Raw genomic sequence first — 22,679 nt, forward strand, 5'->3', positions numbered from 1 at the left:
ATGTACCTCTTGCCCCATTAATAATCTTCCATACATATTCAAAAGGTTGCAACTGTCTTATCTGGTTTTCCTTTGGCTAGCTTGACAAATCATTTCTCACAAGCTGATTTTCTGTCCCTCCACCTTTATTTCCATTACCTTCTGCACCAAGTGGATTGTGAGGTCTTATCAAAGTTTCCTTAGAATTTTTGTTCAAGTATATATTTATACTTCTGTTGTATTACATGTAATGAATTTATTGACTGTGCATTTATAATCTATAGAGCAATTGATGTTGCTGATGATTTCTAAAATAAATAACTACAACATAGAAAGTGAACTCGAAGGTCAAGCTTAGAACAGCAATTTGAACAGTTGCATCACTAGACACATGCCAAGTAGGTGCCATGTGGAATCCGCTCCAGTCAACTAGTCTGCAGCAAAAACACCAACATGCTCTGCAACCAGCCATATCCTACTATAATAATAATAATAATAATTATAATAAGAATAATAATAAGAAGAAACCTACTTAGATCCTTAGTTTTGTTTGTCAATTAAATATATTTGTTCAAATATCCCATCTTCAATCTCCCCTTGTTAATTAAATGTAGGTAGTGGGGTGTGTAAATGAATAATACATTTTGCTTTTCTCCTGTAGCGATTGTCTGGTCAAGGTTACTGTTTCTCAGCCTCTTTGCCCCCTTTGTTGGCATCTGCTGCTATTGAAGGACTTAACATCATGGAAGAAAGCTCAGGTATGTGTCTCTTTTCCTCATTTCTCTAAATGTAACTATAAGTTATCTTCTCATAATCCTTTTTAGTCAGATCATGTTTTCATCAATTTACACTTTAATCGACTCCTGACAGAATCCAAAGTATCTAAATTAATTGTAATTTTTTTTTTTTTATAAAAATCATTTGCAACAGTGGGACAGTTTGCAGCAATATCACAATATGTATTTTTTTTATTTAAGGTATAAGAATTTTTCTTTGCAGATGGGACATTGTTGGGCAACCCTGGTTGCTCAGCTTCTGTCAGAGGTTGTCTCATTGCCGATGCTGATAACTGCTCTCAGCAAGCATGCTAAGCATGATGGGTAAAACACAATAAAAAAAAAACCAAAGAGTTGGGTAGCGCCTAAAATTCAGAGCAATTATATCACAAATAAAATAGAGAGGTAATAAGCAAATATAGAAAATATAAAAATTCTAAATATAAAAAATATGCCCAAACTTGGCGGTGCAGCTGGTAAGATAACAGCAAGGTTCCTATTAGAGATATATTTTCTTGATAAAATAAGAAGAATCAGCAGTAACTTGGGATTGGTGTCAATATAGAAGAAAAGACTGAAAACTCCAATGGTATAGTATGTAACAACCCAGCACCAATAAATAATATGCAGGTCCCTATAGTCTTACTCACATTAAACAGAGCTTAAACCAGCTCTAGTACGATACGCATGCAGTGGTGTTGATCCTCCACTGATAGGATATACATGAGGGTATGGGCAATGGATATCTCAGAAGCGTGATGTCCAAAAGGCCAAAAAAGAAGAAACAACACTAGTGTTCTCTATATGAACAAAACTAGGAGTGATAAAAGGAAATGTACTTACATTAGATTGAGTAGAACAGAACTGCTCAATGAGTAGGTGTGGGTGGTATAATCCCCACCTGGGATTTCTTGGTGAGGTCTTCACTGGAACAGTAGGACAGGAAGACACTTATGTAATATTCATTTTTTTTTTTTAAATATAAATTTTGATTTTTCTGTGCTTAGAGTAACAAACAGGCTTGTGATGCCACAACAACAGGTACAAGCTTACGAGGACAATTTCAGATAAACGTTATCATGGAATTCGAAAGGTCAACACATTTTGATTTTTGGGGTCAATAAACTTGCTTAAACAGAATAAATCACATAAGGTTATGCAGAGAGATAGACTTACTAGGTAGGTTAGTTTTGCATAACAAGTGGATATATAACCACCAATTCAACAGATTAGGCTTAAATAATTGAAACGGTAGAAAATCATGAAAATAAAATACTCAGTGGAGGTGTTATGGTACTTTTTAGCAGTAAACCAAAATGTTTAAATGTCTATCTGTTCCTGTCCAAATTAAGAAAATTGAATTGCGTATATACGCTGAAGTAATTAAGTCTGACACACGGAGTTCAGGTTAAAATAACTTTGAGAAAATTTATTGGCAAGTGAAGCAAAGCGGGCGCGCAGGCCCTTTTAAGAGGCATTTTACGTCATCATTGATTATCAATATATTAGTGAATAAACATCATTAATTGGGTTAATTGTTAAGTGTCTGAATTAGTGTCCACCTATCAGTATAATTAATTGGCTCAAAAACTAAGTGGTTAGTCCCGTGCCCACCCACCAAGAGGTGGTATTCTTTTGGACACGGGTGGGGACAAGGGGGTCTGGAGCGTCATTTTACACGGTCAGTGATCTCAGATCTCGTGGCCAGGTGCAAGGTCTCTTATGAATAGAACATTTCATTACTACTGTGTTCTCATGGCCTTCAAATTATACTATGTTGCGAGTTAGGGGAAAGTCAGCAGTTCCTGAGTTAGTCATGTCTTTATAGAAAATACAGTCTTTGTCTATTGTATTAGATGTGCTGGGAAATTCTGTCATGTAATGTAGTTTTTAAAATGAACAAGTTAGGTTATGAGGACAAAATGGAGGAATGAAGAAGTCAGGTTAGGAGGACAAAATGGAGGATTTGTCACGGTATGAAGTTAAAATGGAGTTAGTACAATAATTCAATACAAGTACAATAAAGATTTTTAATATTTCTACATCAGTCCCCCCTATGAAATGTTAGATTCTAAGAGATAAAACTTTATTTTTTAGTATCAGAAGACGTGTTAACCCAAAGGCACAGAAACCCCGTGGCCGCTAGCTAGGTGTTAATGCAAAGTGCAAGTCTGTCCCTAGAGCTGACCCTAATAGGCTAACTCATCGTCAGCATGGCTCTCGAACACTTCACTCCCATGGGTGGCCCATGATGGCTTGCCCACCACTTCTCCACACGGGGTCTTTACCATTCACTGACAGATGCTGTCCCTAAGCTGGTCCCTTCCTAGAATTCTCGCACTTTATCAACAAAAGGGATAGTTTGCAGCGGTAAACAGGGTGAGTTGAGATCTTGGAAATCTTGGTCATCAACTTCGAGATGTGTGAAAGTGGGTGCCGCTTGGTCAACAGTCTTCATGAGGGATTTTCTCAGGCAAGGGAGGACACAACAAAAGAGAAGAGCAAAGATACAAAGAAAAATTAGTATTGCCATACCAATATGCATTAAGGCCTTTTGCCATCCTGTCATCCAACCAAACCATCTTTCCCAGGGATCTTTTATCCCAGAATTCCTTTTTAACTCTTCAGAAAGGTCATTTAATTTTTCTATGGCTAATGTAACTTTACCATTAGGGCCTGTGTTTTCTGGGATGTAAGTGCAACATGTCATGGTGTCTGGCAAAATTTTACATACCCCTCCTTTTTCGGCTAGGATCATATCTAGGGCCATTCTATTCTGGAAGGCCATTTGGGATGTGGCCTGCAACTGTTCGGCCAATCCCTGGAGGGCATCTCTGGTATAATTAACAAAACGCTGTTGATTATAGTAAATGTAATTTATCCAATTTAAATTCTTATTTGTGGTAACTATGGCAAAAAGTGATTCAAATCCTGCAGCAACTTCATCTCTTGCTTTAAATTCATTGGGTACCCCCCTAGGCACCCCAATGGCATCAATATAAACATGAGGGTCAAAACTTCCCTTCACTGGGGCTTCGCGCTTAACCTTAGTGTGTCTGGACTCATGGGTAATGAGGTGTGTGTCAGAGATGATGTGTATGGGCATAATAGCTTTAGCCAAAGTACACTCCCCCCACCACTCCTTGTCCATCCTGGATCTTAGCTGTAAATCCCCACACAAACAGTAAATATCCCCCAATGACCTAGTGTGAAACTGCAACAAGTTCATGGAGACATTTCTGTAGGTAGCACAATACCCCTTGGAGAAGTTACCTAAGAATTTACCAATTCCATCATAATTAGCATAACAAGTGTAATTACCTTTATATACTGTAATACCATCTGGGGGTTTGACATCCTTGGTTAGGAGAGGATACTCCTTTGTCCATGCTATACATATGGACCTGTTGAAATCATAGTGATAGGCAAAAAGGCTCAAAACACATGCTTCTATATCTACTGGCAGGGTTAAAGGCACAGTGCCCAGGTGAGGCCGGGCACCGCCACACACATAACATGCGGTCTTATTATGCTTATTAGCATTATATTTCATCCATTCTAGCCATAGATTTACATCATTAAAACCTGTTTCTGCGGCCATGGTATCTTCAAAGGTGGGGTTAGCAATGGCCATCATATCTTGGAAAGTCTGGATGTGTGGTTTTAATGGATTAGGGACCATATGAGTGGCCCCTTGCCACTCAGAAGAGTTGCACATATCTTTAAGGTAGAAATGCCCTAACTTATGGTAGGAACCCTTTTTCCAATACATTCCCATCACATATTGATCTGCATCTGTTGGACTTGGATGCTCAATATTAAGAATTAATTTCATTGGTGTACCTCCCCCAGGCTTTCTCAAAGTCATTCTCTGGAGGAGGGATCTACCTTGATCATCTACTTTAGATAAGGCACTTTTTGGTTTGTAACCCCAGGCAGGCCCGGCATTCCATCCCGCCGCCCCCCAATGGTCACAATTGTGCCCCCATTGTCTGTCCACTACACAAACATATGGGTCCTTTGAATGAGGGATATCTCTATAGATACTCTGAATTTGTGATGTAGGGAACGGGCATTCTACAATATCACAATAGTCAAAGGTATAGGTAGCCACATGGGTACATGATGAATTATACCAAAAGGTGTACCCGCTAATATCCTTAGTAATGGCTACCTGCTGGGCTTTAATTGAGCTAATTAAGGAGATTATGTACCAGAGGTACATTCTTGTGCGATATCTGCTTCCTCTGGGGCAGGAGACTTCTTGCAGTGGGAAGCGTGGATCCAATTTGGCCTGCCGGCCACTTTGACGGAGGTTGCGGTGATCAGGAGAACTTGGAATGGACCGTCAAATCTTGGTTCCAGGGTATTTTTCCGCACAAATTTCTTAACCAGAACCCAATCTCCGGGAAGCAGGCTGTGAGTACCTGTATCCAAATCGGGATCTGGAATTGAAGAGAAAACTTGGGCATGTATTTTGTTTAAGGCACTTGCAAGTTCAGTTACATAGTCTACTAAAACATCTGATTGGAGCTGTAACTGTTGCGGGAAATAACAACCTAGTCTGGGTGCTGTCCCAAATAGAATCTCATATGGGGATAGTGAGTGCTTCCCTCTAGGTGTGTGCCTAACGCTGAATAAAGCTATTGACAGGCTTTCTGGCCAGGGCATCTTTGTTTCTTGTGACATTTTTAACATTCTGGCTTTTAAGGTGCCATTCATGCGCTCTACTTTACCACTACTTTGTGGGTGGTAAGGGGTGTGGAAGGCTAGGGTCACCCCTAGAGCAGTCCAAATTTCTTTAGTCACTGTTGCTGTAAAGGCTGGGCCTTGGTCACTTTCAAAGACTTCTGGAAGTCCGAATCTACATACAATATCTGTAAGTAAACGTTTTGCAGTTGTTTTTGCAGTGATATTAGCCACTGGGTAGGCTTCTGGCCAGCCTGAGAACATATCCACTATTACTAGTGCATATTCATGAGGCCCACTCTTGGGCATTTGAATGTGATCAATCTGAATTCTCTGGAATGGGTACATGGGTTTCGCCAGGTGCTTTGAAGGTACTTTGATTGGTTTCCCTGGATTGCATCTTGCACAAATGACACAGGCTCTACAGAAGCTGTTGATCAATGTTGTGATTCCAGGTGCTTCATAATACTTCTGTATGAGGGCCGCCATTAAATCTTTTGACAGGTGTGCAGGCCCATGTGCCCATGTGCCCATTGGACAACTGCTGGGTATAAATTTCTTGGAAGGCAGAATTTGAAGTTGTTGTAATATATTCCGTCCTTTAGGGTAGCTCCTTTTTTCTTCCATTTCTGGATTTCTTCAGGGGTGATTGCAGCTTGCTGTTCTCGCAAAATTCTTAAATCAGTAGGAAGGGTTTGCAGAGCAAAAACAGGAACTTCTTCTTCTTGTCCGGACACTTCTTCATCCACTTCCTGCAAATCTCTGGCTGCTTGCTTAGCGGCCTGATCAGCCAAATGGTTGCCCTTTGCTTCATCTGTATCCAACTTCCCGTGTGCCTTAACTTTCAAAACGGCCACTTCTTCAGGGAGTAGGAGGGCATCCATTAGATCCTTAATTGCAGAGCTATGTTTAACTGGTGTACCGGCGGTGGTAAGAAATTCTCTTGTCTTCCAAATGAGGCCGAAGTCATGTGCCACACCCAGAGCATATCTTGAATCTGTATAGATGTTGGCACGTTTTCCTTCGGAAATTTTGCATGCTGAAGTCAGAGCTTGTAATTCAGCTTCTTGCGCAGACATTGCTGGCGGTAAAGATGATGATTTGATAACTTCATCTGTTGTGGTTACGGCATATCCTGTATGGTATCTTCCTTCTTCATCAGCATATCTTGAGCCGTCCACAAACAGGGTAAAATCCGGATCTTGTAATGGATTCTCATGCACAGTTGGTAAGTGCACTGTCTCCATTTTCATCTGTTCAAAACAGTCATGAGGTGTTTCTGGGTCATAATCATTCACTATGACCAGATCTTGGAATTCTTTTTCCAGGAAATGGCGTGGCCATGCTTCCAGAAGGTCAGTTGTTGGGTATTTAACAATACCATTTTCCTGTAGCTGTGTTTCATCCATGGTGGCCCATAACTTTGCCATGGGCCCAAGATCATTCCATGACCTTGTTTTCAACTTGGTAACAGGAATATGTGGGATAGCAGTATCCCAATGGCGGTAGAGGTAGTTGAGTTCTTGAGGTAATTGGATCAGAACCATGCTATTGCCTTCAGAGTCACAATAGAAATTTTGAGCAGTGAGCTTCACATCAATCCAGTGGTACAGCTCATCTTCATAGCAAGGTTCAGGAGTAATGTTTGGCTTGTACCACATGGTACAGAAGGCGTAATCCGGGCCTTCACATAAAGGTTTATCTTCTTCATGAAATGTTAGGTTTGGATGCATCTTCTTGATGCACCCGCAGAGAAGGTAGATGTAGGTTTCATCCAGGATAAACCCATAGTAGATACCCCCCTCAGGGAGTGGAAGAAGAGTGGATGGGTTAAGAACTTGACATCTTTGTATAGAAATGTTGTCAGGTAGAAGAAGATGACATTGCAGGCGCAAGTGTCTAGCAGGAGACACGTGCTTGAGCCGGACTTGGTTGATAATGGCAGAGATGTCATGAGGGGCCAAAACAACCAGAGGGTGGCCAAGGACCAGGTCTGAAGTTCTTTCAATGAGTTCTCTCGCAGCAAAAACAGCCCTAAGGCATGAAGGAGTCCCTCTGGCCACAATGTCCAGTTGACATGAGAAATATCCAATAGGCCTCTGGCGGCCTCTTAGGTCATTAGTTTGGGTAAGAACCCCTGTTGCATGGCCTTGTCTTTCAGAGACAAACAATTTGAAAGGTTTTGTATAGTCTGGTAGGCCCAAGGCAGGGGCAGAAGCAATTGCACGTTTAAGAGATTTGAAGTTATCCAGAGCTTCATTGGTCAGACAGAATGGGTCTGACTTGAGTGCATCATAGAGAGGTTGCATAAGCAGAGAGGCTTCTGGGATCCATGCTCTGCAGTACGAAATGAGGCCTAAGAAGGCATGAAGAGATTTTGAAGTCCTTGGAGGTGGGATATCCAGTACTGCTCTTACCCGGTCCCGAGTAAGATGTCTGGTACCTTGAGATAGGCAATGTCCAAGGAAAATTACTGAGGGTTGGCAGAATTGCAGCTTGATAAGTGAAGCTTTGCATCCTTGTTCTGCCAAATAGCAAAGGAGACTAATTGAACACTTTTCAGTAGTGGGTATGTCATCTCCACAGAGCAGTAAATCATCCACATACTGGAGCAAAACAACTTCTGGGTGTTCAGCTTGCCATGGGTCAAGAATGGTGCCCATGGCTTTTGCAAATTGACTTGGTGAATTTTGTGCCCCTTGAGGCATAACAGTCCAGGTATACTGTTGCATTTCATGGGTGAAGGCAAACAGGTATTGACAAGATGGGTCCAGTGGGACACTGAAAAAGGCATTAGCCAGGTCAATGACTGTGAAAAACTTTGCAGATGGTGGGACTCCAGAGAGCAGAGTGTGAGGGTTTGGTACAAGAGGGGTGTCCAGGACAGTAGCTTCATTGACAGCACGGAGATCCTGAACCATCCTGTACTTCTCTGGCTCACCTTTTGGAGTTTTCTTTTTCACAGGAAATAATGGAGTATTGCATTCTGATTTACATTTCACTAGAGCACCCTTCTCCAAGAGTGCTTTGATTTGGACAGAAATGGCTGCAGCCTGTGCTGGTTTTAAAGGATATTGTGGTTTTCTTGGTAACTTAGCTCCTGGAATAAGCTGTACCACCACAGGGGGAACATTTAGGTGACCTATGTCCTCTGGGCCTGAGGACCACAATTTAGCAGGCACCTGTGATTTTAATATTTCTGGAAAATTGGATCTCGGTTCTGCTGCTTCTCCACGGGATCCCTCTAAATGCAGCATCAGAGGTAAGGAACACAGGGCTGAGGTGTCTGATTCAGATAGAGGTGTAGACATTTCTACCTGTCCATCTGGAGTGAAGGTGATAGATGCCTGCAGGCGTGAGAGGACATCAGCACCTAACAGGTTAATTGGGCATGTGGAGGATACCACGAAACGAGCAAGCAGGCTAGAGCCAACTCGTAGTGGAGTTGTTAAAGGGCTGTGTCTTGGCTGGCCATCCACTCCAACACAAGAGACATCAATATTGGACAGAAAAGATGGGTCTGGCAGGTCTTGTTCTCGCAGAACACTACGGGCTGCACCTGTGTCAACAAGAAATGTGGTTGGTTGGCCCTCAATGGGTAAAGTCACTGTAGCAAGTGGCCCCCCCTTATCCCCTGTAGACACTGCCATGACAGGGGTTAATGACACAGGCTTGCCAATTTCCTAATCATCTGGTTCCTCAACTATTGGAACCTGTTGAGTGGCTTTGGGAGCCGGGGCAGGCTTGGACGGCTTCCTGGGCTCTCTTGGCTCTCTTTTAGGCTCTGGGCAGTCACTTCTAAAGTGTCCCTTGGCTCCACAATTGAAGCAATGTCCATCCTCAGGTTTGGTGCCTTTTGGGACAGGGGTGGAGCGGGACACCATGAGAGGGGCTGAGGTGGGTCTTCTCGGGGTCTGGGCAGATTCCAGACCTCTAGCAACTAAAAGTAAAGTATCCAGAGGAACAACCTTATATTCAGGGCGTGCAGCAATGATTCCCTTACGTATGGAGTCTTTAACACCTTGGACAAATGCACCGGACAGCATTTGTGAATGGATCTTGTCAGTAAGATCAAACCCCAAATCTGTAAACATTTGATACAGTCTTGCATGAAACCTTTCCACTGATTCACCTTTATCTTGTATAACATCAGTAAGGCCAGCAGCCTGATCTGCAAGCTTGTCCTTAGCCCATTCTCTTAACTGGTTGCAAAAAGTCACTCCGGAGGGGTAATCAACATCACTGGAGAGCAGATCTGTACTGAGGTGGCGGGCCATGCTGGGCCAATATGCATCCCCTGCTTTAATTGCACAAATGCTCAGCAAATCACGCCATGCGGCAGAATAAGTCTTTTGGATTTGAACTATCCCTCGGTAAAAAGGCATAGGCTGCTTTTCTGGGTCAGGGAGTGCCTTCATTAAAGCACTAGCTTGAGTGGGGTTAAAGGCAACATACTTAGGAGGGGCCCGTTCTCCCCGACCCTTGTGTCCGAAGGGATCATCGATAGAACGATGAGCTGAAGCTCCTACGGCTTCCGATGAGGCCTGGGATACCCTGTCATCCTCTTCCTCATCTATTTCTATGATTTGGGCCCTCCTGCGTGAGGGGCCCGCTTGAGGTGTCAGGACCGGGGGTTGAGAGGGAGCCCCAGATGCAGGGGTGGCTAGCGAATCATAGCCTAGGTAGTCACCGGGGAGTACCGGCATCAGGGCTGAATGACTGGGGGCCGCCATATTGGGGGCGTGAAAGGAAGCTGCATTGGGGTTAAGGGAAGAAGTGGCGGCCATGTTGGATGTGGGCACATCCGGGGCAGACTGTGCCGTACTGGGCATGACCGGAACCTGGGGAGTGGCTTGGGGAAGGGGTTGCGGATAACCTGGATAGGGCAGGGCCATGGGATACGGGTATGGCCAGGCTGGGGAGGGCAGGAGAGTTGGGTGGGGATTTACATTCAAGGAGGTGGGGTATTGGACTGGGGTGGAGACGGTTACGGGAGGGGACGGAGAGGGATTGGTGGGGGTGGGTGCAGAAGGAGGAGCCGGAGCAAGGGTGGAGGAGGTAGTTAGCTGGGCGGATGTAGAGGGGAGGGGATTATTAACGGAGAGAGAATGCAGGGAGGAAATGGCAGATGAAATGTTAGGGTTAGGTACAGAGGGTAGCGTAGGGATGGATGTGGATGATTGGAATGTTAGAGACGGGGAAGGGGAAAAGAAAGAACCATCAGAATTCAGGACCGGGCAGACAGGGGAGGTGATGGGATGGGCGTCGGGAGGATTGGGAGTGGGGAACATAGTCAGCTGGCTATCACCTATTGCTGACTGAACCTTGGGAATGGACAATCCCTGGGCGCCATTTTGGGGCGCTGGCTGAGGAAACACCCCAGCAACACAATTGGGCGCCAAGGTTGTTATGGTACTTTTTAGCAGTAAACCAAAATGTTTAAATGTCTATCTGTTCCTGTCCAAATTAAGAAAATTGAATTGCGTATATACGCTGAAGTAATTAAGTCTGACACACGGAGTTCAGGTTAAAATAACTTCGAGAAAATGTATTGGCAAGTGAAGCAAAGCGGGCGCGCAGGCCCTTTTAAGAGGCATTTTACGTCATCATTGATTATCAATATATTAGTGAATAAACATCATTAATTGGGTTAATTGTTAAGTGTCTGAATTAGTGTCCACCTATCAGTATAATTAATTGGCTCAAAAACTAAGTGGTTAGTCCCGTGCCCACCCACCAAGAGGTGGTATTCTTTTGGACACGGGTGGGGACAAGGGGGTCTGGAGCGTCATTTTACACGGTCAGTGATCTCAGATCTCGTGGCCAGGTGCAAGGTCTCTTATGAATAGAACATTTCATTACTACTGTGTTCTCATGGCCTTCAAATTATACTATGTTGCGAGTTAGGGGAAAGTCAGCAGTTCCTGAGTTAGTCATGTCTTTATAGAAAATACAGTCTTTGTCTATTGTATTAGATGTGCTGGGAAATTCTGTCATGTAATGTAGTTTTTAAAATGAACAAGTTAGGTTATGAGGACAAAATGGAGGAATGAAGAAGTCCGGTTAGGAGGACAAAATGGAGGATTTGTCACGGTATGAAGTTAAAATGGAGTTAGTACAATAATTCAATACAAGTACAATAAAGATTTTTAATAATTCTACATCAGAGGCAGCAGAAAGAATGCAAGCATGCCAGTAAGAGACTTTCTGGGGCAGAGCATAGTCCCTGGTCTGTAAGGCAGGCGTCAAGCTTAAGAGCTCAAGAGGAGGTCAATGGAGCAACAGGCTGAAGTGTGGAGATGTGCCGTGCTGCAGCTTTAGCAGTCATCCTGACATCACAGCCTCTCGGGGAGGTACAGGATATTGCCCCTGCTTATGCAGACCTGATGGTAGGTTGCGTTCGGTACGCGATATTGGGAGATGGTGCAGACGTCTCCAACATTTCCGGGTGTGCCTTGGGCCTGCAGCTGTTTATCTTCGCTGGGGGAGCGGCGGAAGCCTCTTAGGTAGGTGAGTGTGTAGCCCTTGTGACACATGTTGGTGTGTGCGATCCATAATCCTTCTCCAGAAATCCTTGAACAGCAATTTGAGTTTACAGAGGATGTCTGTTCTGGACTGAAACATGGTGTCCTCCATTTTGTGTGGCACTCCACGCTGGTCTGCTTGCATATTAGATTATTTTGGTCTAATGCTGCTCTGTCCCAAGTAACGTGCCGCCAAATGCACTTCCAGCAAGCGGCAAAAATCGCTCTTGTAGTGCCAGGTAAGCTTCTAATGATCTCCCGATCTTTTAGTTAGGGAATATCTGCTTAAAAGAACAATTATTGGGAACTTTGGCACGGAGCTCATGCAAGGTACTTGTGCCCAGTATGGCTGTCATGCCCCGCCCACCCAGACCACTTCAGCTCAATTAAGTGGCCTGGGTGCCAGGTCCATCTAGGGTTAACCCTGCAGCTGTAAACATAGCAGTTTCAGATAAACTGCTATGTTTACATTACTGTTAAGCCAGCCTCTAGTGTTTGTCTCATTGACAACAGCTAGAGGCGCTTCTGCGGTAGTGCGCTCAGGACTTAATAGGGCGGCATGAATGCATATGCATGCGCACAAGGGAGCAATGATTGATGATTTTGACTAAATACGGGGCGCGGCTTCACGAGGCTCCCAGCGCTGGAACCAGGTAAGTAAAATTGTCTGCTTGGAGAGTCCCTTTAATGTAATGGGCATACTATATTCAATGAAAAACATAGGAAGTTGTCATACTGAATTTAGCCAGTAGATGGCAGCAACATACCACTCTGATTTATCTTAGATTTACGTTTGCTAATATTGGAACCAATATTAGCAGAGGGAAACCTTTGGGATTAGGATTAAATTATGGATTAGTTTTAGAATAAATATTGGGTTTAGTATCAGTTTTATTATTATATTGACCCGGTCCGTCATGCGCTAAAATTAACCCCATATCGCCGCAATTGCGCCGATCGCAGGGTTAACGTTCCTCCGGTCTGCCTCGGTATTCGAGGCAGACTGGGAGCAGCCGATCGTGCTGTCCCTGCAGCTGTCAGAGCAAGCATATGTACTGCAAGGATTTCTGATCCGCCTCCCTGTGCTTCCGCTGTCAGTGTGAAGTGCAGGGAGACTGATCAGTGTTGCTGAGTATATTTAAGAATTTATTACAGGGGAACATATGAGATTTAAAAAACAAACAGAAAAAAGTCATTGTTTATGTAGATTTTTTAAATAAAAATTAATACCAGAAACTTTGAAAAAGGAAAAAAAAGGGAGGGGGGGGGGAGAGAGAGAGAATGTCACCTCAATATGTCAACTACCTGCTCGCGCTGGTAGCATAATCCTCAACCCTTACTGCTGAACTGTGTTTCCTTCACTTTAAAATGCTCGATAACATTTTGCTAAATGCAAAATTTACTGCCGATTACAAGGAGAGTTCAATGAATAGCATTCTCTAACAGATGTTAATTATTTATAACAAATCAGTTAAACAACTACACCATGAAGCAAATGTTGTTTACAGCATTTTTTCATTTCATCATATTTCATGTTTTTTATTTTCCACTACACTTTGATAATTGTAAATAATCTGTAATATCTCTCATAGCTTTTTTTTTTTTTTTTTTTTTCTTTTATGGTGATACCCAAATAGCATTGCTTCTTGTTATATAGAGTAAGATGTTTGGGATCATGCAGTCACGTTGAGGTCAAGCCAGGACAAGTGTTCCATACTAGCTTTTTTTATGTTAGAAAGCTTGATATTTTATATGTGCTTTAAATCTGTGTTCTTTGTTTACCTCTGGACCCCAAAATAAATAAAGAATTGTTTCCCATTTAAACGATTGCTTCAGAATGCTAATTAAATGGAGTATATTAAAGGGGGAAAATGGTATACTTTGTGGGGAAACAGCGAGCCAATTAAATGTATAAATAGTTACTCTGTGCCAAAGGAAACACACCTCCCATTTTGTACTGAACCTTTAATGTGTTCTTCCTTTTAAAACTGTTAAAGTATGAAGTGTTGGGAAATGCATCTTGAGGGAAAATATGGAGTTTAGGAAGGGTGGATGAGAAAATCTTACAAGTTATTTGATTTATTTTGTCTCTACATGATATTTCATTGGATAGTGTAAATCATTTTATATCATTTTTCTTTATCCATTTACGTAGCATTTTCACTTTATTCTATTTTGCCCAATGGTTAGATTGCATATCATACACAGATCCTCCTACTCCCAGTAAGCCTTTGATATTGGTTTTCTAATTAGTCTGCTTCACTGGTAAACTGGTATGCATTTTATGTTAGTTTGGATTTTCTGTTGAGTTCTGAGCATAAAATATTTTCTTTCTTTTTGTTCCTTGTTAAATACAGTTTTTTATGATGTAATACATCTTATGTAGAACGCCTTAATTAATAGCAGAGTGCACCATGGAGATCATTAAATTGTAAATGGATTGTTCTGAGATATGATATAAGCTACATGTATTCTTGTTGTTAGCAGAGCAAATGGGAAGTGCATGGCTACTGGTCTAGTGGAATAAGGATGATAAGAACTACATATTTAGTTCATAATAAAAGCTGGGTATCTGGGGAAATAAATCAATATATATATATATATATTTTTATACCATCATGCATTTAAGACTGTTTCTTTCAATTGGTGCCTTTGAATGAATGTGTTATACCCAGTGGGGAAAGTAAACAAATCTGTTATTTATATATTGGCTGTGTGCCTAACTATATTAAAGGGGAAGTCTAAACATCATAATGACTACCTGCCGATTTAATAAACTTTAATTTACTGGTACTTTTTTGCTGTGTTTGGCACAATGCAATCGTTTCTAATTTCTTACAATTTCTGTTTCTTCGCCAGACATTTTTCTTGTTTTGAGGGAAAAGTGTGAAAGAATTCACAAAGCATTACAGGGGTAAGTTATTCCTTACAAAACTCTTAATTTCTAAATGAATAAAATGTGGGTGCCATATCCCAAGTTTTCGGGAAAACATCCTTCACAGTAGAACCATACTAAAGAAAATATGGTACTTTATTATATGTAAATTTTTTTTTTTTTAAAGCACATAGGGAAATAGAGACAAAAAAAGCAATCATTTAAAAACTAAAAATACAAAGTCACAGTGCAGTGCCACTTTACATATCTTTACAGTATATTGGTTTATTAATAAAGGTGAAAAGAGAAATGTGGGCCCATATGCCATTTAATGAGTTTTAATGCTTAAAGGAAAACTATAGTGTCAGGAATACAAACGCGTGTCTGCACCAATCAGCTTCTCATAGAGATACATTGAATCAGTGCATCTCTATGGGAAACGTTCTACACCTCTATAAAGAGCGTGGAGACACAGGAAGCCCCTCTAGTGGCCGTGACTGCTGCTAGAGGTGAAAAGACAGTGTTTACAGTGCTAAGCCTGCTGGGACAAGCTATAGACACCAGTACATTAAGCTACTGTGCTTCTGGTGACTATAGTGTCCATTTAAAGACTTCATTTTTTATTTTTTTTTATCTGAATGCTAAAATATATATTATACAAATACTGTAACAAAGGCCTCGAAGACCTGTATGAAATCCTACACAAAATAAAACTATACTGGCAGAGTAGAGTAAGCACAATCATTGTTCCATAGCTCTCAGCCGATGAGTGCAGTTCTGCATTTGTAGTACTTCTGTTGGAGAAGACAGATGCAGTAAAATGCGAAAACAATTTGTCACCTTACTATGTGAAGGAGTTGGGTCACTCCTAGCACCATAACCACTACAGTGGTCCTAGTGATTACTGCACTTTTTTTTAACCTGCATGTTCTCCATATTGAGTTAGACAGACAAGTGCTTTGCACAACTATGGATAATCACATTTAATTTCTCCTGGAACTCAAGTATAAATTCCTTTCGCCCTCCTCTTAATATAAATACACTATAAAAAAACAAAAAAAACAAATCCATATTGATTGGTTAAAGTGACACTCCACGGATCGTTTTCCTGGCACTGGAGTTTCCCTTTAAGGAATAAAAATGGTCTGTGGAGTTGTTAAAAAAAAAAAAAAAAAAAAAAAAAAAAAAAAAGAATGCAAATGCTAAAAATATTGTAAAATGATTGGCTCTACATTTTTCATTCACAACTATGTGTTTTGCCTTTTTTTTTTTTGTTGCACTATAAATGCATGTACAGGGACTCGTGTTTTACCCTGTGGTCAGCAGCCATATGACTAAAAGTAATCGGATCCTGGTGTGAAGTACTTAGATTGCAGACATATTGCTGTCACATATTCTTTTGCGAATTAAAGGACCACTCTAGTGCCAGGAAAACATACTCGTTTTCCTGGCACTAGAGTGCCCTGAGGGTGCCCCCACCCTCAGGGACCCACTCCCGCCGGGCTCTGGGGGGAGGAAGGGGTTAAACTTACCTCTTTCTCCAGCGCCGGGCGGGGAGCTCTACTCCTCCTCCTCTTCTTCCTCGCGACGTCATCGGCTGAATGCGCATGCGCGGCAGGAGCCGCGCTCGCATTCAGCCGGTCGCATAGGAAAGCATTCATAATGCTTTCCTATGGACGCTTGCGTGCTCTCACTGTGATTTTCACAGTGAGAAGCACGCAAGCGCCTCTAGCGGCTGTCAGTGAGACAGCCACTAGAGGCTCTGGAGGCTGGCTTAACCCTCAGAATAAACATAGCAGTTTCTCTGAAACTGCTATGTTTATAAAAAAAAGGGTAAAAGCTAGCTGGACCTGGCACCCAGACCACTTCATTAAGCTGAAGTGGTCTGGGTGCCTAGAGTGGTCCTTTAAATAGATGCTCATCTGTGTAAGTGGTGTTCTTCGCATGAAATTGTCAAGCCCTCGGGCTGGTTGCTGACTTTTGTAGAAAGCAACATAGCAGATATGTTCTGAAACAGATTTTTTTCGTAAAAAAAAAATCTTAACTCTGTGTAATCTTTCTTTAATGCATTATTTTTCGGGGGAGCGTGGGGGTTTCAGGGTTAAATACATCAAATCTTGCTAGTTTGTGTTACTTTATTTAAAAGTAAATAAAGAATTAGTGGTGATGCTTTTTGCTGCTTTAAATTTATGTGTGCCTTTCTGACTATTTCAAGTATTCCCTATTGCCATCTGTGTTCTTTCCCTGGAACTTACATTTTTGACAAGGAATGGCCTGGGGTGATATGGAAACTTAAGAATCCTTGTAGTTCTAATGAAACCTCTGTATTATCCTTTCATTAGCTAAAGTTCTGTGCTATTTTCCACATTTTGATTGCATCTTACGTGAGGTCACCGTAGCTATGATCATATTCCTGGAAAGCAAAAAAATTGTTGTTTGTTGTAAACCTTTGTATGTAGTACATATTGAAAAGGGATAGCACTGCGAGTTCAAGTAAACACACTGAATAGCTGAACTGTAAATAAGAGGAAACCAGTGCCCTAAAATGTATTCCTGTCTTAGATTAGCATAGCAATGTGCATGATAACCAAGTAAGATGGTTCTTGGTTTCCATTTAAACATAAACCCTGCTTTCCTCTCTGGCGTGTTTTCTGTAAACTGAGATGTATTTGTTTGTGTGTGTTCTTGAACAGTAATGAGTTGTCTTTTACTATTTTATAAGAATAATATCAAACAGCCTCATGATGAATGTTTGCTATATTATTTTTTACAAAATCAAAGCTTTATTAAAGGACCACTATAGTGCCAGGAAAACATACTCGTTTCCTGGCACTATACTGCCCTGAGGGTGCCCCCAACCTCAGGGACCCCCTCCCGCCGGGCTGGATGGAGAGGAAGGGATTAAACTTGCCTCTTTCTCCAGCGCCGGGCGGAGAGCTCTCCTCCTCCTCTCTGCCTCCTCTCCTCCTCCTCTCTGCCTCCTCTTCGGCTGAATGCGCATGCACGGCAAGAGCCGCGCGCGCGCGCATTCAGCCAGTCTCATAGGAAAGCATTCATAATGCACAGTGAGATGCACGCTAGCGGCTGTCAATGAGACCCGCCCATCTCCCCTAGCTCGCGCCGCATCGCCCTGCGCCAGATACTCAAACCACGGTCGCCAGCGCACTGCGTGGACCGCCTCCCGTCCTGTTAAGGATGCTTGCAAGACTTCTGCCGCCTGGATTTCGCCTACCCTGCTCTATTGTGGGGGGGTCTTGTCTTGCCTCCATAGGACAGGCACCAGTGATTTGGCTGCATTCAGGAAGTGAAGGTATATGAATTTCTTGTATTTAGCGATCATAGTCAGGGTATAATGTAATTTTCCATCGCAAAGGGTGAGATTTCCCCCAAGATTTCTGCAGACTTAGAATTGACCACCTCCCAGAAGGGATGTATCCAGGGGTAGTCCCACCAAATCTGCCTCATCGTGCCGCTTTCATCTCTGCTTCGCCAGCATGTGTCGGGGACTGCAGGTATTCAGGAGTCCTGTACCAAGATGAGAGCAGTTTATAATTGGTCTCCTGGTATCAAGAGCTTGTAGTGCTCTTATGGGACAGAATGCGATAAAAAAAAATAATACAAAAAAATTGTTTGTTTTGTTTTCATTGTGCATCCGGGAAGGTTAAACCAAGGATAATTTCCCATGTGCCCTTGAAGTTATGTTTGTTCTCGAGGTGTCCAGTTAGAATGTGTTGATATAGTGTGGAGATAGTTTTGTCAATGCATAGACGTTCAAACCAGGTAAGTTTGCGGTATACCCCCAGTTTGTTAGGGAATGTGTCATAGAAGTGTTGGGAGTATCAGAACATTTGCATAGATATGGGTGGGGTACCTGCCAGTAGTTACAGTAGTGGTTTCAGACCTGCGTTCTGCAAAGCTTTGAGTAGGGGTATGTGTGCTCCATCACCTAAGAAATCAAATGTGCTAGGTAGCAACCAAGAGGGGGCTGTTAGTCACTGGGACCAACTGGCTCGGTTTAGGAGAGATGTGTGGAGTGTTGCGAAGTCCGTCCCATATTTTTAGTCTCTGGACTGCTGGACATGTTGGGTCGTGCCTCTCTGGCAATGTATGAGTGGAGTTCCACATTGATGCGATTAGTGAGCATTCCATGCTTCCCTTATCTAACGCCACCCATTGCTTCCGCTTGGGGTGTGAATGCCATTCCAATACTCTCTGTAAGGTGGCAGCCTGGTGGTACTTACAGAAATCCGGGAAGGCTAAACCGCCGTAGTGCCTAGGGAGACAGAGTATTGCATGTCGAAGCCATGATCTTTCCCCTCGCCAGACCCAAAGAACGTCATGGGTAATGCCTTTGGGGTTGTTTGAAAGAGGTATAAAAGCCTAGGCAGGACATTCATTTTTATGTCCGCTATACGACCAAGCCATGAAATGTAAGGGTAGTTCCACGCCTTAAGATTCTGTTGTATTTTCTGGAGCAGGAGTATGAAATTTGTCTGGTAGAGCAGTGTCGGGTCTGTAGTCACCCAGATCCCTAGATATTTCTGGAATCTTGGGTCAGATGAGTTTGCTCTCGCTGTCGGAGAGCTACATTAAGTATTTCACATTTAGAAAGATTGAGTTTGAATCCATCTAGGGCTCCGTTTGACTCAAACATCCTTCGCAGACAGGGCAGGGTTGTCCGTAGGTGAGTTATGAAGAAAAGTAGGTCGTAGGCATATGCTGCAACCTTGTGCGAGGGATTTTTCCAGGTAAAGCCAGAAATGTTACTGCTCCATCTTTTAGCCTCCAGGAATGGAACCGTCAGCGCAACAGCGGGCACCCCTGTCTGGTGCCGTTGTCTGTCAGAGCACCAATGACTCTGACTGTAGGATTCGGGGAACTATAAATGGCTCCAATCCATTCCAGCCATTTGGCACCGAAGCCCATGCCTCGCAGGGTGGCCATGAGGAATGGACAGTCCACCCGGTCAGACGCCTTTTCCACTTCTGTGGATAGTAGTAGCAAGGGAGTCTTGTTTTTCCGTGCCAGATATTGAAGTGAGAGTACTTGAAGGGTGCTGTCTCTCGCTTCACCGCCTGGGAATAACCCAGTCTGATCCAGGTGGACTAGGCCAGGTAGCGAAATAAGGTTTCCTGTTGAAGAAACAAGACGTCTATACGGGAATATCTTGTGTGGATGACTGAGTAGTGAGTGTAGTCCCTTGTTGACGTTTTTTTACTCTCCAGCAATCTATCGGACTGAGTGTGTGGAGGGACCAGTGTATGCCCTGCAGGGCACTCTGAGCAACGCTGCTGTGCCCAGAGGAGGAGTCCAGTAAGGGGCACACTGGGACATTAAAGTCCCCACCCAGGATTAAGATCCCCTCAGTGAAAGTGGACAATTTAGCCAAAAAGGTGCGAATATAGTGGGATCGGTTGTGGTTCGGTGCGTACACATTTGCCAGGGTGTATCTACGACCCATCATACGACCCATCATTCACGAAGAGGTGCCTACCCTCTGGGCCAACCACCCTATCCACCTCCGTGAACTGTAATTTTGCTTCTATAAGTATTGCCACCCCTGCTTTACTAGATCACGTAGTAAATGGGATCTACGTTCTGGTATGTCACAACCCCTGCAGTTTTGTGTGACTACTGAAAGCGTGTGTGTCAGGTTTATATGCCATTATTGCACGGCTTTCTTAGTGCCTCATGACGAGAGAACTATGGATGTAGGGCAATATGGAGTACTGCTGGCCGCAAGCAAGAGAGAGCTAAGTTGACCCAACCCCGAGGCGGCCGTGGCCCCCTCTGGGGTGGAGTTGGTGCCAAGCCCGGATCGAAAACAGCCCCAATCACGTGCCGTGATAAGGCACGGACCGTCTGCAATATGAGTGCGGGGCAACCCAGTCAGCCCAAGAGGAGAGCTAAGAAGGTAAGGAGGGAAAATGGTATGAAGGAAATGTAGATTGGAAAAAGAAGTGGGGAGTGGGGGAGTGGGGAGGGGAGGGAGGAGAAGAACGGGAATAGAATAGGAAGTAAGTGTAGAGCTATATTCTCAGGGACCCCTAATGGGCCCCGAAAGAGGAATCAATAAGCCTCTTTCTCTCTCGGCCCATTAGGGGTCCCTGAGAATATAGCTCTACACTTACTCCCTATTCTATTCCCGTTCTTCCACTCCCCACTTCTTTCTCCAATCTACATTTCCTTCATACCATTTTCCCTCCTTACCTTCTTAGCTCTCCTTCTTGCTTGTGACCGCGTTAGCAGCTGATGCCCAGCCCCACCAGGTAACACCCTATAGATATGGAACGTCCGTTCCCCACAGGGATAATTTTCACACAATTCCAGTCGGGGAATGCGGACGATCCCTGCCAGAGACTGAGAACCGATTTGTGCGGTAGAGTATTGCAAAAGGATATACAGAAAGAAGGTAAGAAGTGACTTTGATATGCCACTTAACAGTAGCTGGTATGTATCCGTAAATCAGTCGTGATGAGTGTAGCAGGGCCAAGAACGGTTGGCCCTCAGATGGCCTTGTAGTATGTTTGTAAGGAAAGGGTGCAACGAAAGTAACGGATTAAGAAATAATATCATAGAGTTGCTTAACTTTCGTAACAGAGTGGGGTGAAGGTGGCTGAATTAGTGTTGGCATCGTGGAGCCAATAATCCATCACACTCCCCACCCCCTTGTGTTACGTAGAGAGCAGCCATCTTATTGGAGCTACCATTATCTCCCCCCCCCCCCCCTCCTCCTCTTCCCAACAGCAGACTAACTCAGTATGGGGATAGGTGAGGCCCAACTCACCCTCTCTCGCTTCCATGGAAGAAGGGTTGACTGGAGTTGTATCCGGAGTGTGGCCAACTACGTTTCACGGTATAGGCCCCAATAGCGGTACGTCACTTTGATATAGGGCCGACTGGTCATGTACACTATGGTTTATGTGCCTATATAGGTGATTGTTATAATCTATTTTCCTGTTGTAGTTTCCCTTTTAATAATCTTTTTATTTATTTTTTTGCGGGGGGGGGGGGGGGGAGTGGTGGGGGGTGGAGAGAGTTTGTGCTCCGTCTAACCGTGGGAATCCTTGCCCATCATGGTTAATTTAGGATAAGCACATGAGAACTATCAGGGAGACCCCCAAACCCGTCAACTGCAATTCCCTGCAGATAACATGTGTATATGCAAGACCTCCAGAATCAAATGACGGGCCACCCCCCACCCAGGTTTCCCCAAACCCAACAGTTAAAACAAACTTTACTGAATCAGCCCCTGCAGTCCAGACCTCTTGTTAGCAGTAGAACTGAGGAGCTCCCACTCTGCATCCACCCCCGAATCAAATACATCGTGCAGGGGAAGATCCGGCGGTTTTTCATGTGGCAACGTGGTATCCACCTCCACGGGGATATTCCTCTCAAGGAGAGCAAGTATAATGGAGCGTAGTGCTCTGTCTGCCTCCAGGGTCAGCAGTGAGAGATCATTGTAGATAGAAACTACAGCTGAGGGTCGGAATGCGCACCTCCTGAGCCGTCCCCTCTGTTCTCAGTGCTGGGATTGCTGTGTTGATTGCGTTGTGTGGGGTATCAGAGAGTTTCTGAAGATTGTGCTTTGTGACCATTGTGGCCAGGGTGATGGTTCCTACATCTGAGGTTGTGGTGGTGGCCGTTGATGAAGGCACCATCTTGGAGCCATGTGCGTCCTACAGGTTCCCGCAGGGGTCCGCACAAAGCCGTCAATCTGGCCCTTTTGGGAGCCAGATAGGGTACCCCCAGGGGTCTGGGTGGGTCCGGGCGCCTGTTACGACACATTTGGAAGGTATAGACTGGGTAGATATGCTTATTAAAGCTTTGTGGCAC

At 43.6% G+C, this 22,679-nt stretch overlaps 1 protein-coding gene and 1 long non-coding RNA gene across 2 annotated transcripts in view; one reads left to right on the forward strand and one right to left on the reverse strand.

The window, feature by feature from the left end:
- LOC134611259 (uncharacterized) overlaps window positions 1–22,679 on the reverse strand; it is a 1,028,750-nt gene that overhangs the window by 662,230 nt on the left and 343,841 nt on the right. The window lies entirely within an intron of this gene.
- SPTLC1 (serine palmitoyltransferase long chain base subunit 1) overlaps window positions 1–22,679 on the forward strand; it is an 85,062-nt gene that overhangs the window by 51,729 nt on the left and 10,654 nt on the right. The window contains exons 11-12 of the mRNA XM_063454932.1: window positions 641–737; window positions 14,828–14,882. Coding sequence (XP_063311002.1) covers window positions 641–737; window positions 14,828–14,882 — 152 coding nt within the window. The remainder of the gene's footprint in view (window positions 1–640; window positions 738–14,827; window positions 14,883–22,679) is intronic.

The sequence above is a fragment of the Pelobates fuscus genome, chromosome 5 (genome assembly GCF_036172605.1).
Source record: "Pelobates fuscus isolate aPelFus1 chromosome 5, aPelFus1.pri, whole genome shotgun sequence".
In the NCBI taxonomy this organism is placed as follows: domain Eukaryota; kingdom Metazoa; phylum Chordata; class Amphibia; order Anura; family Pelobatidae; genus Pelobates; species Pelobates fuscus.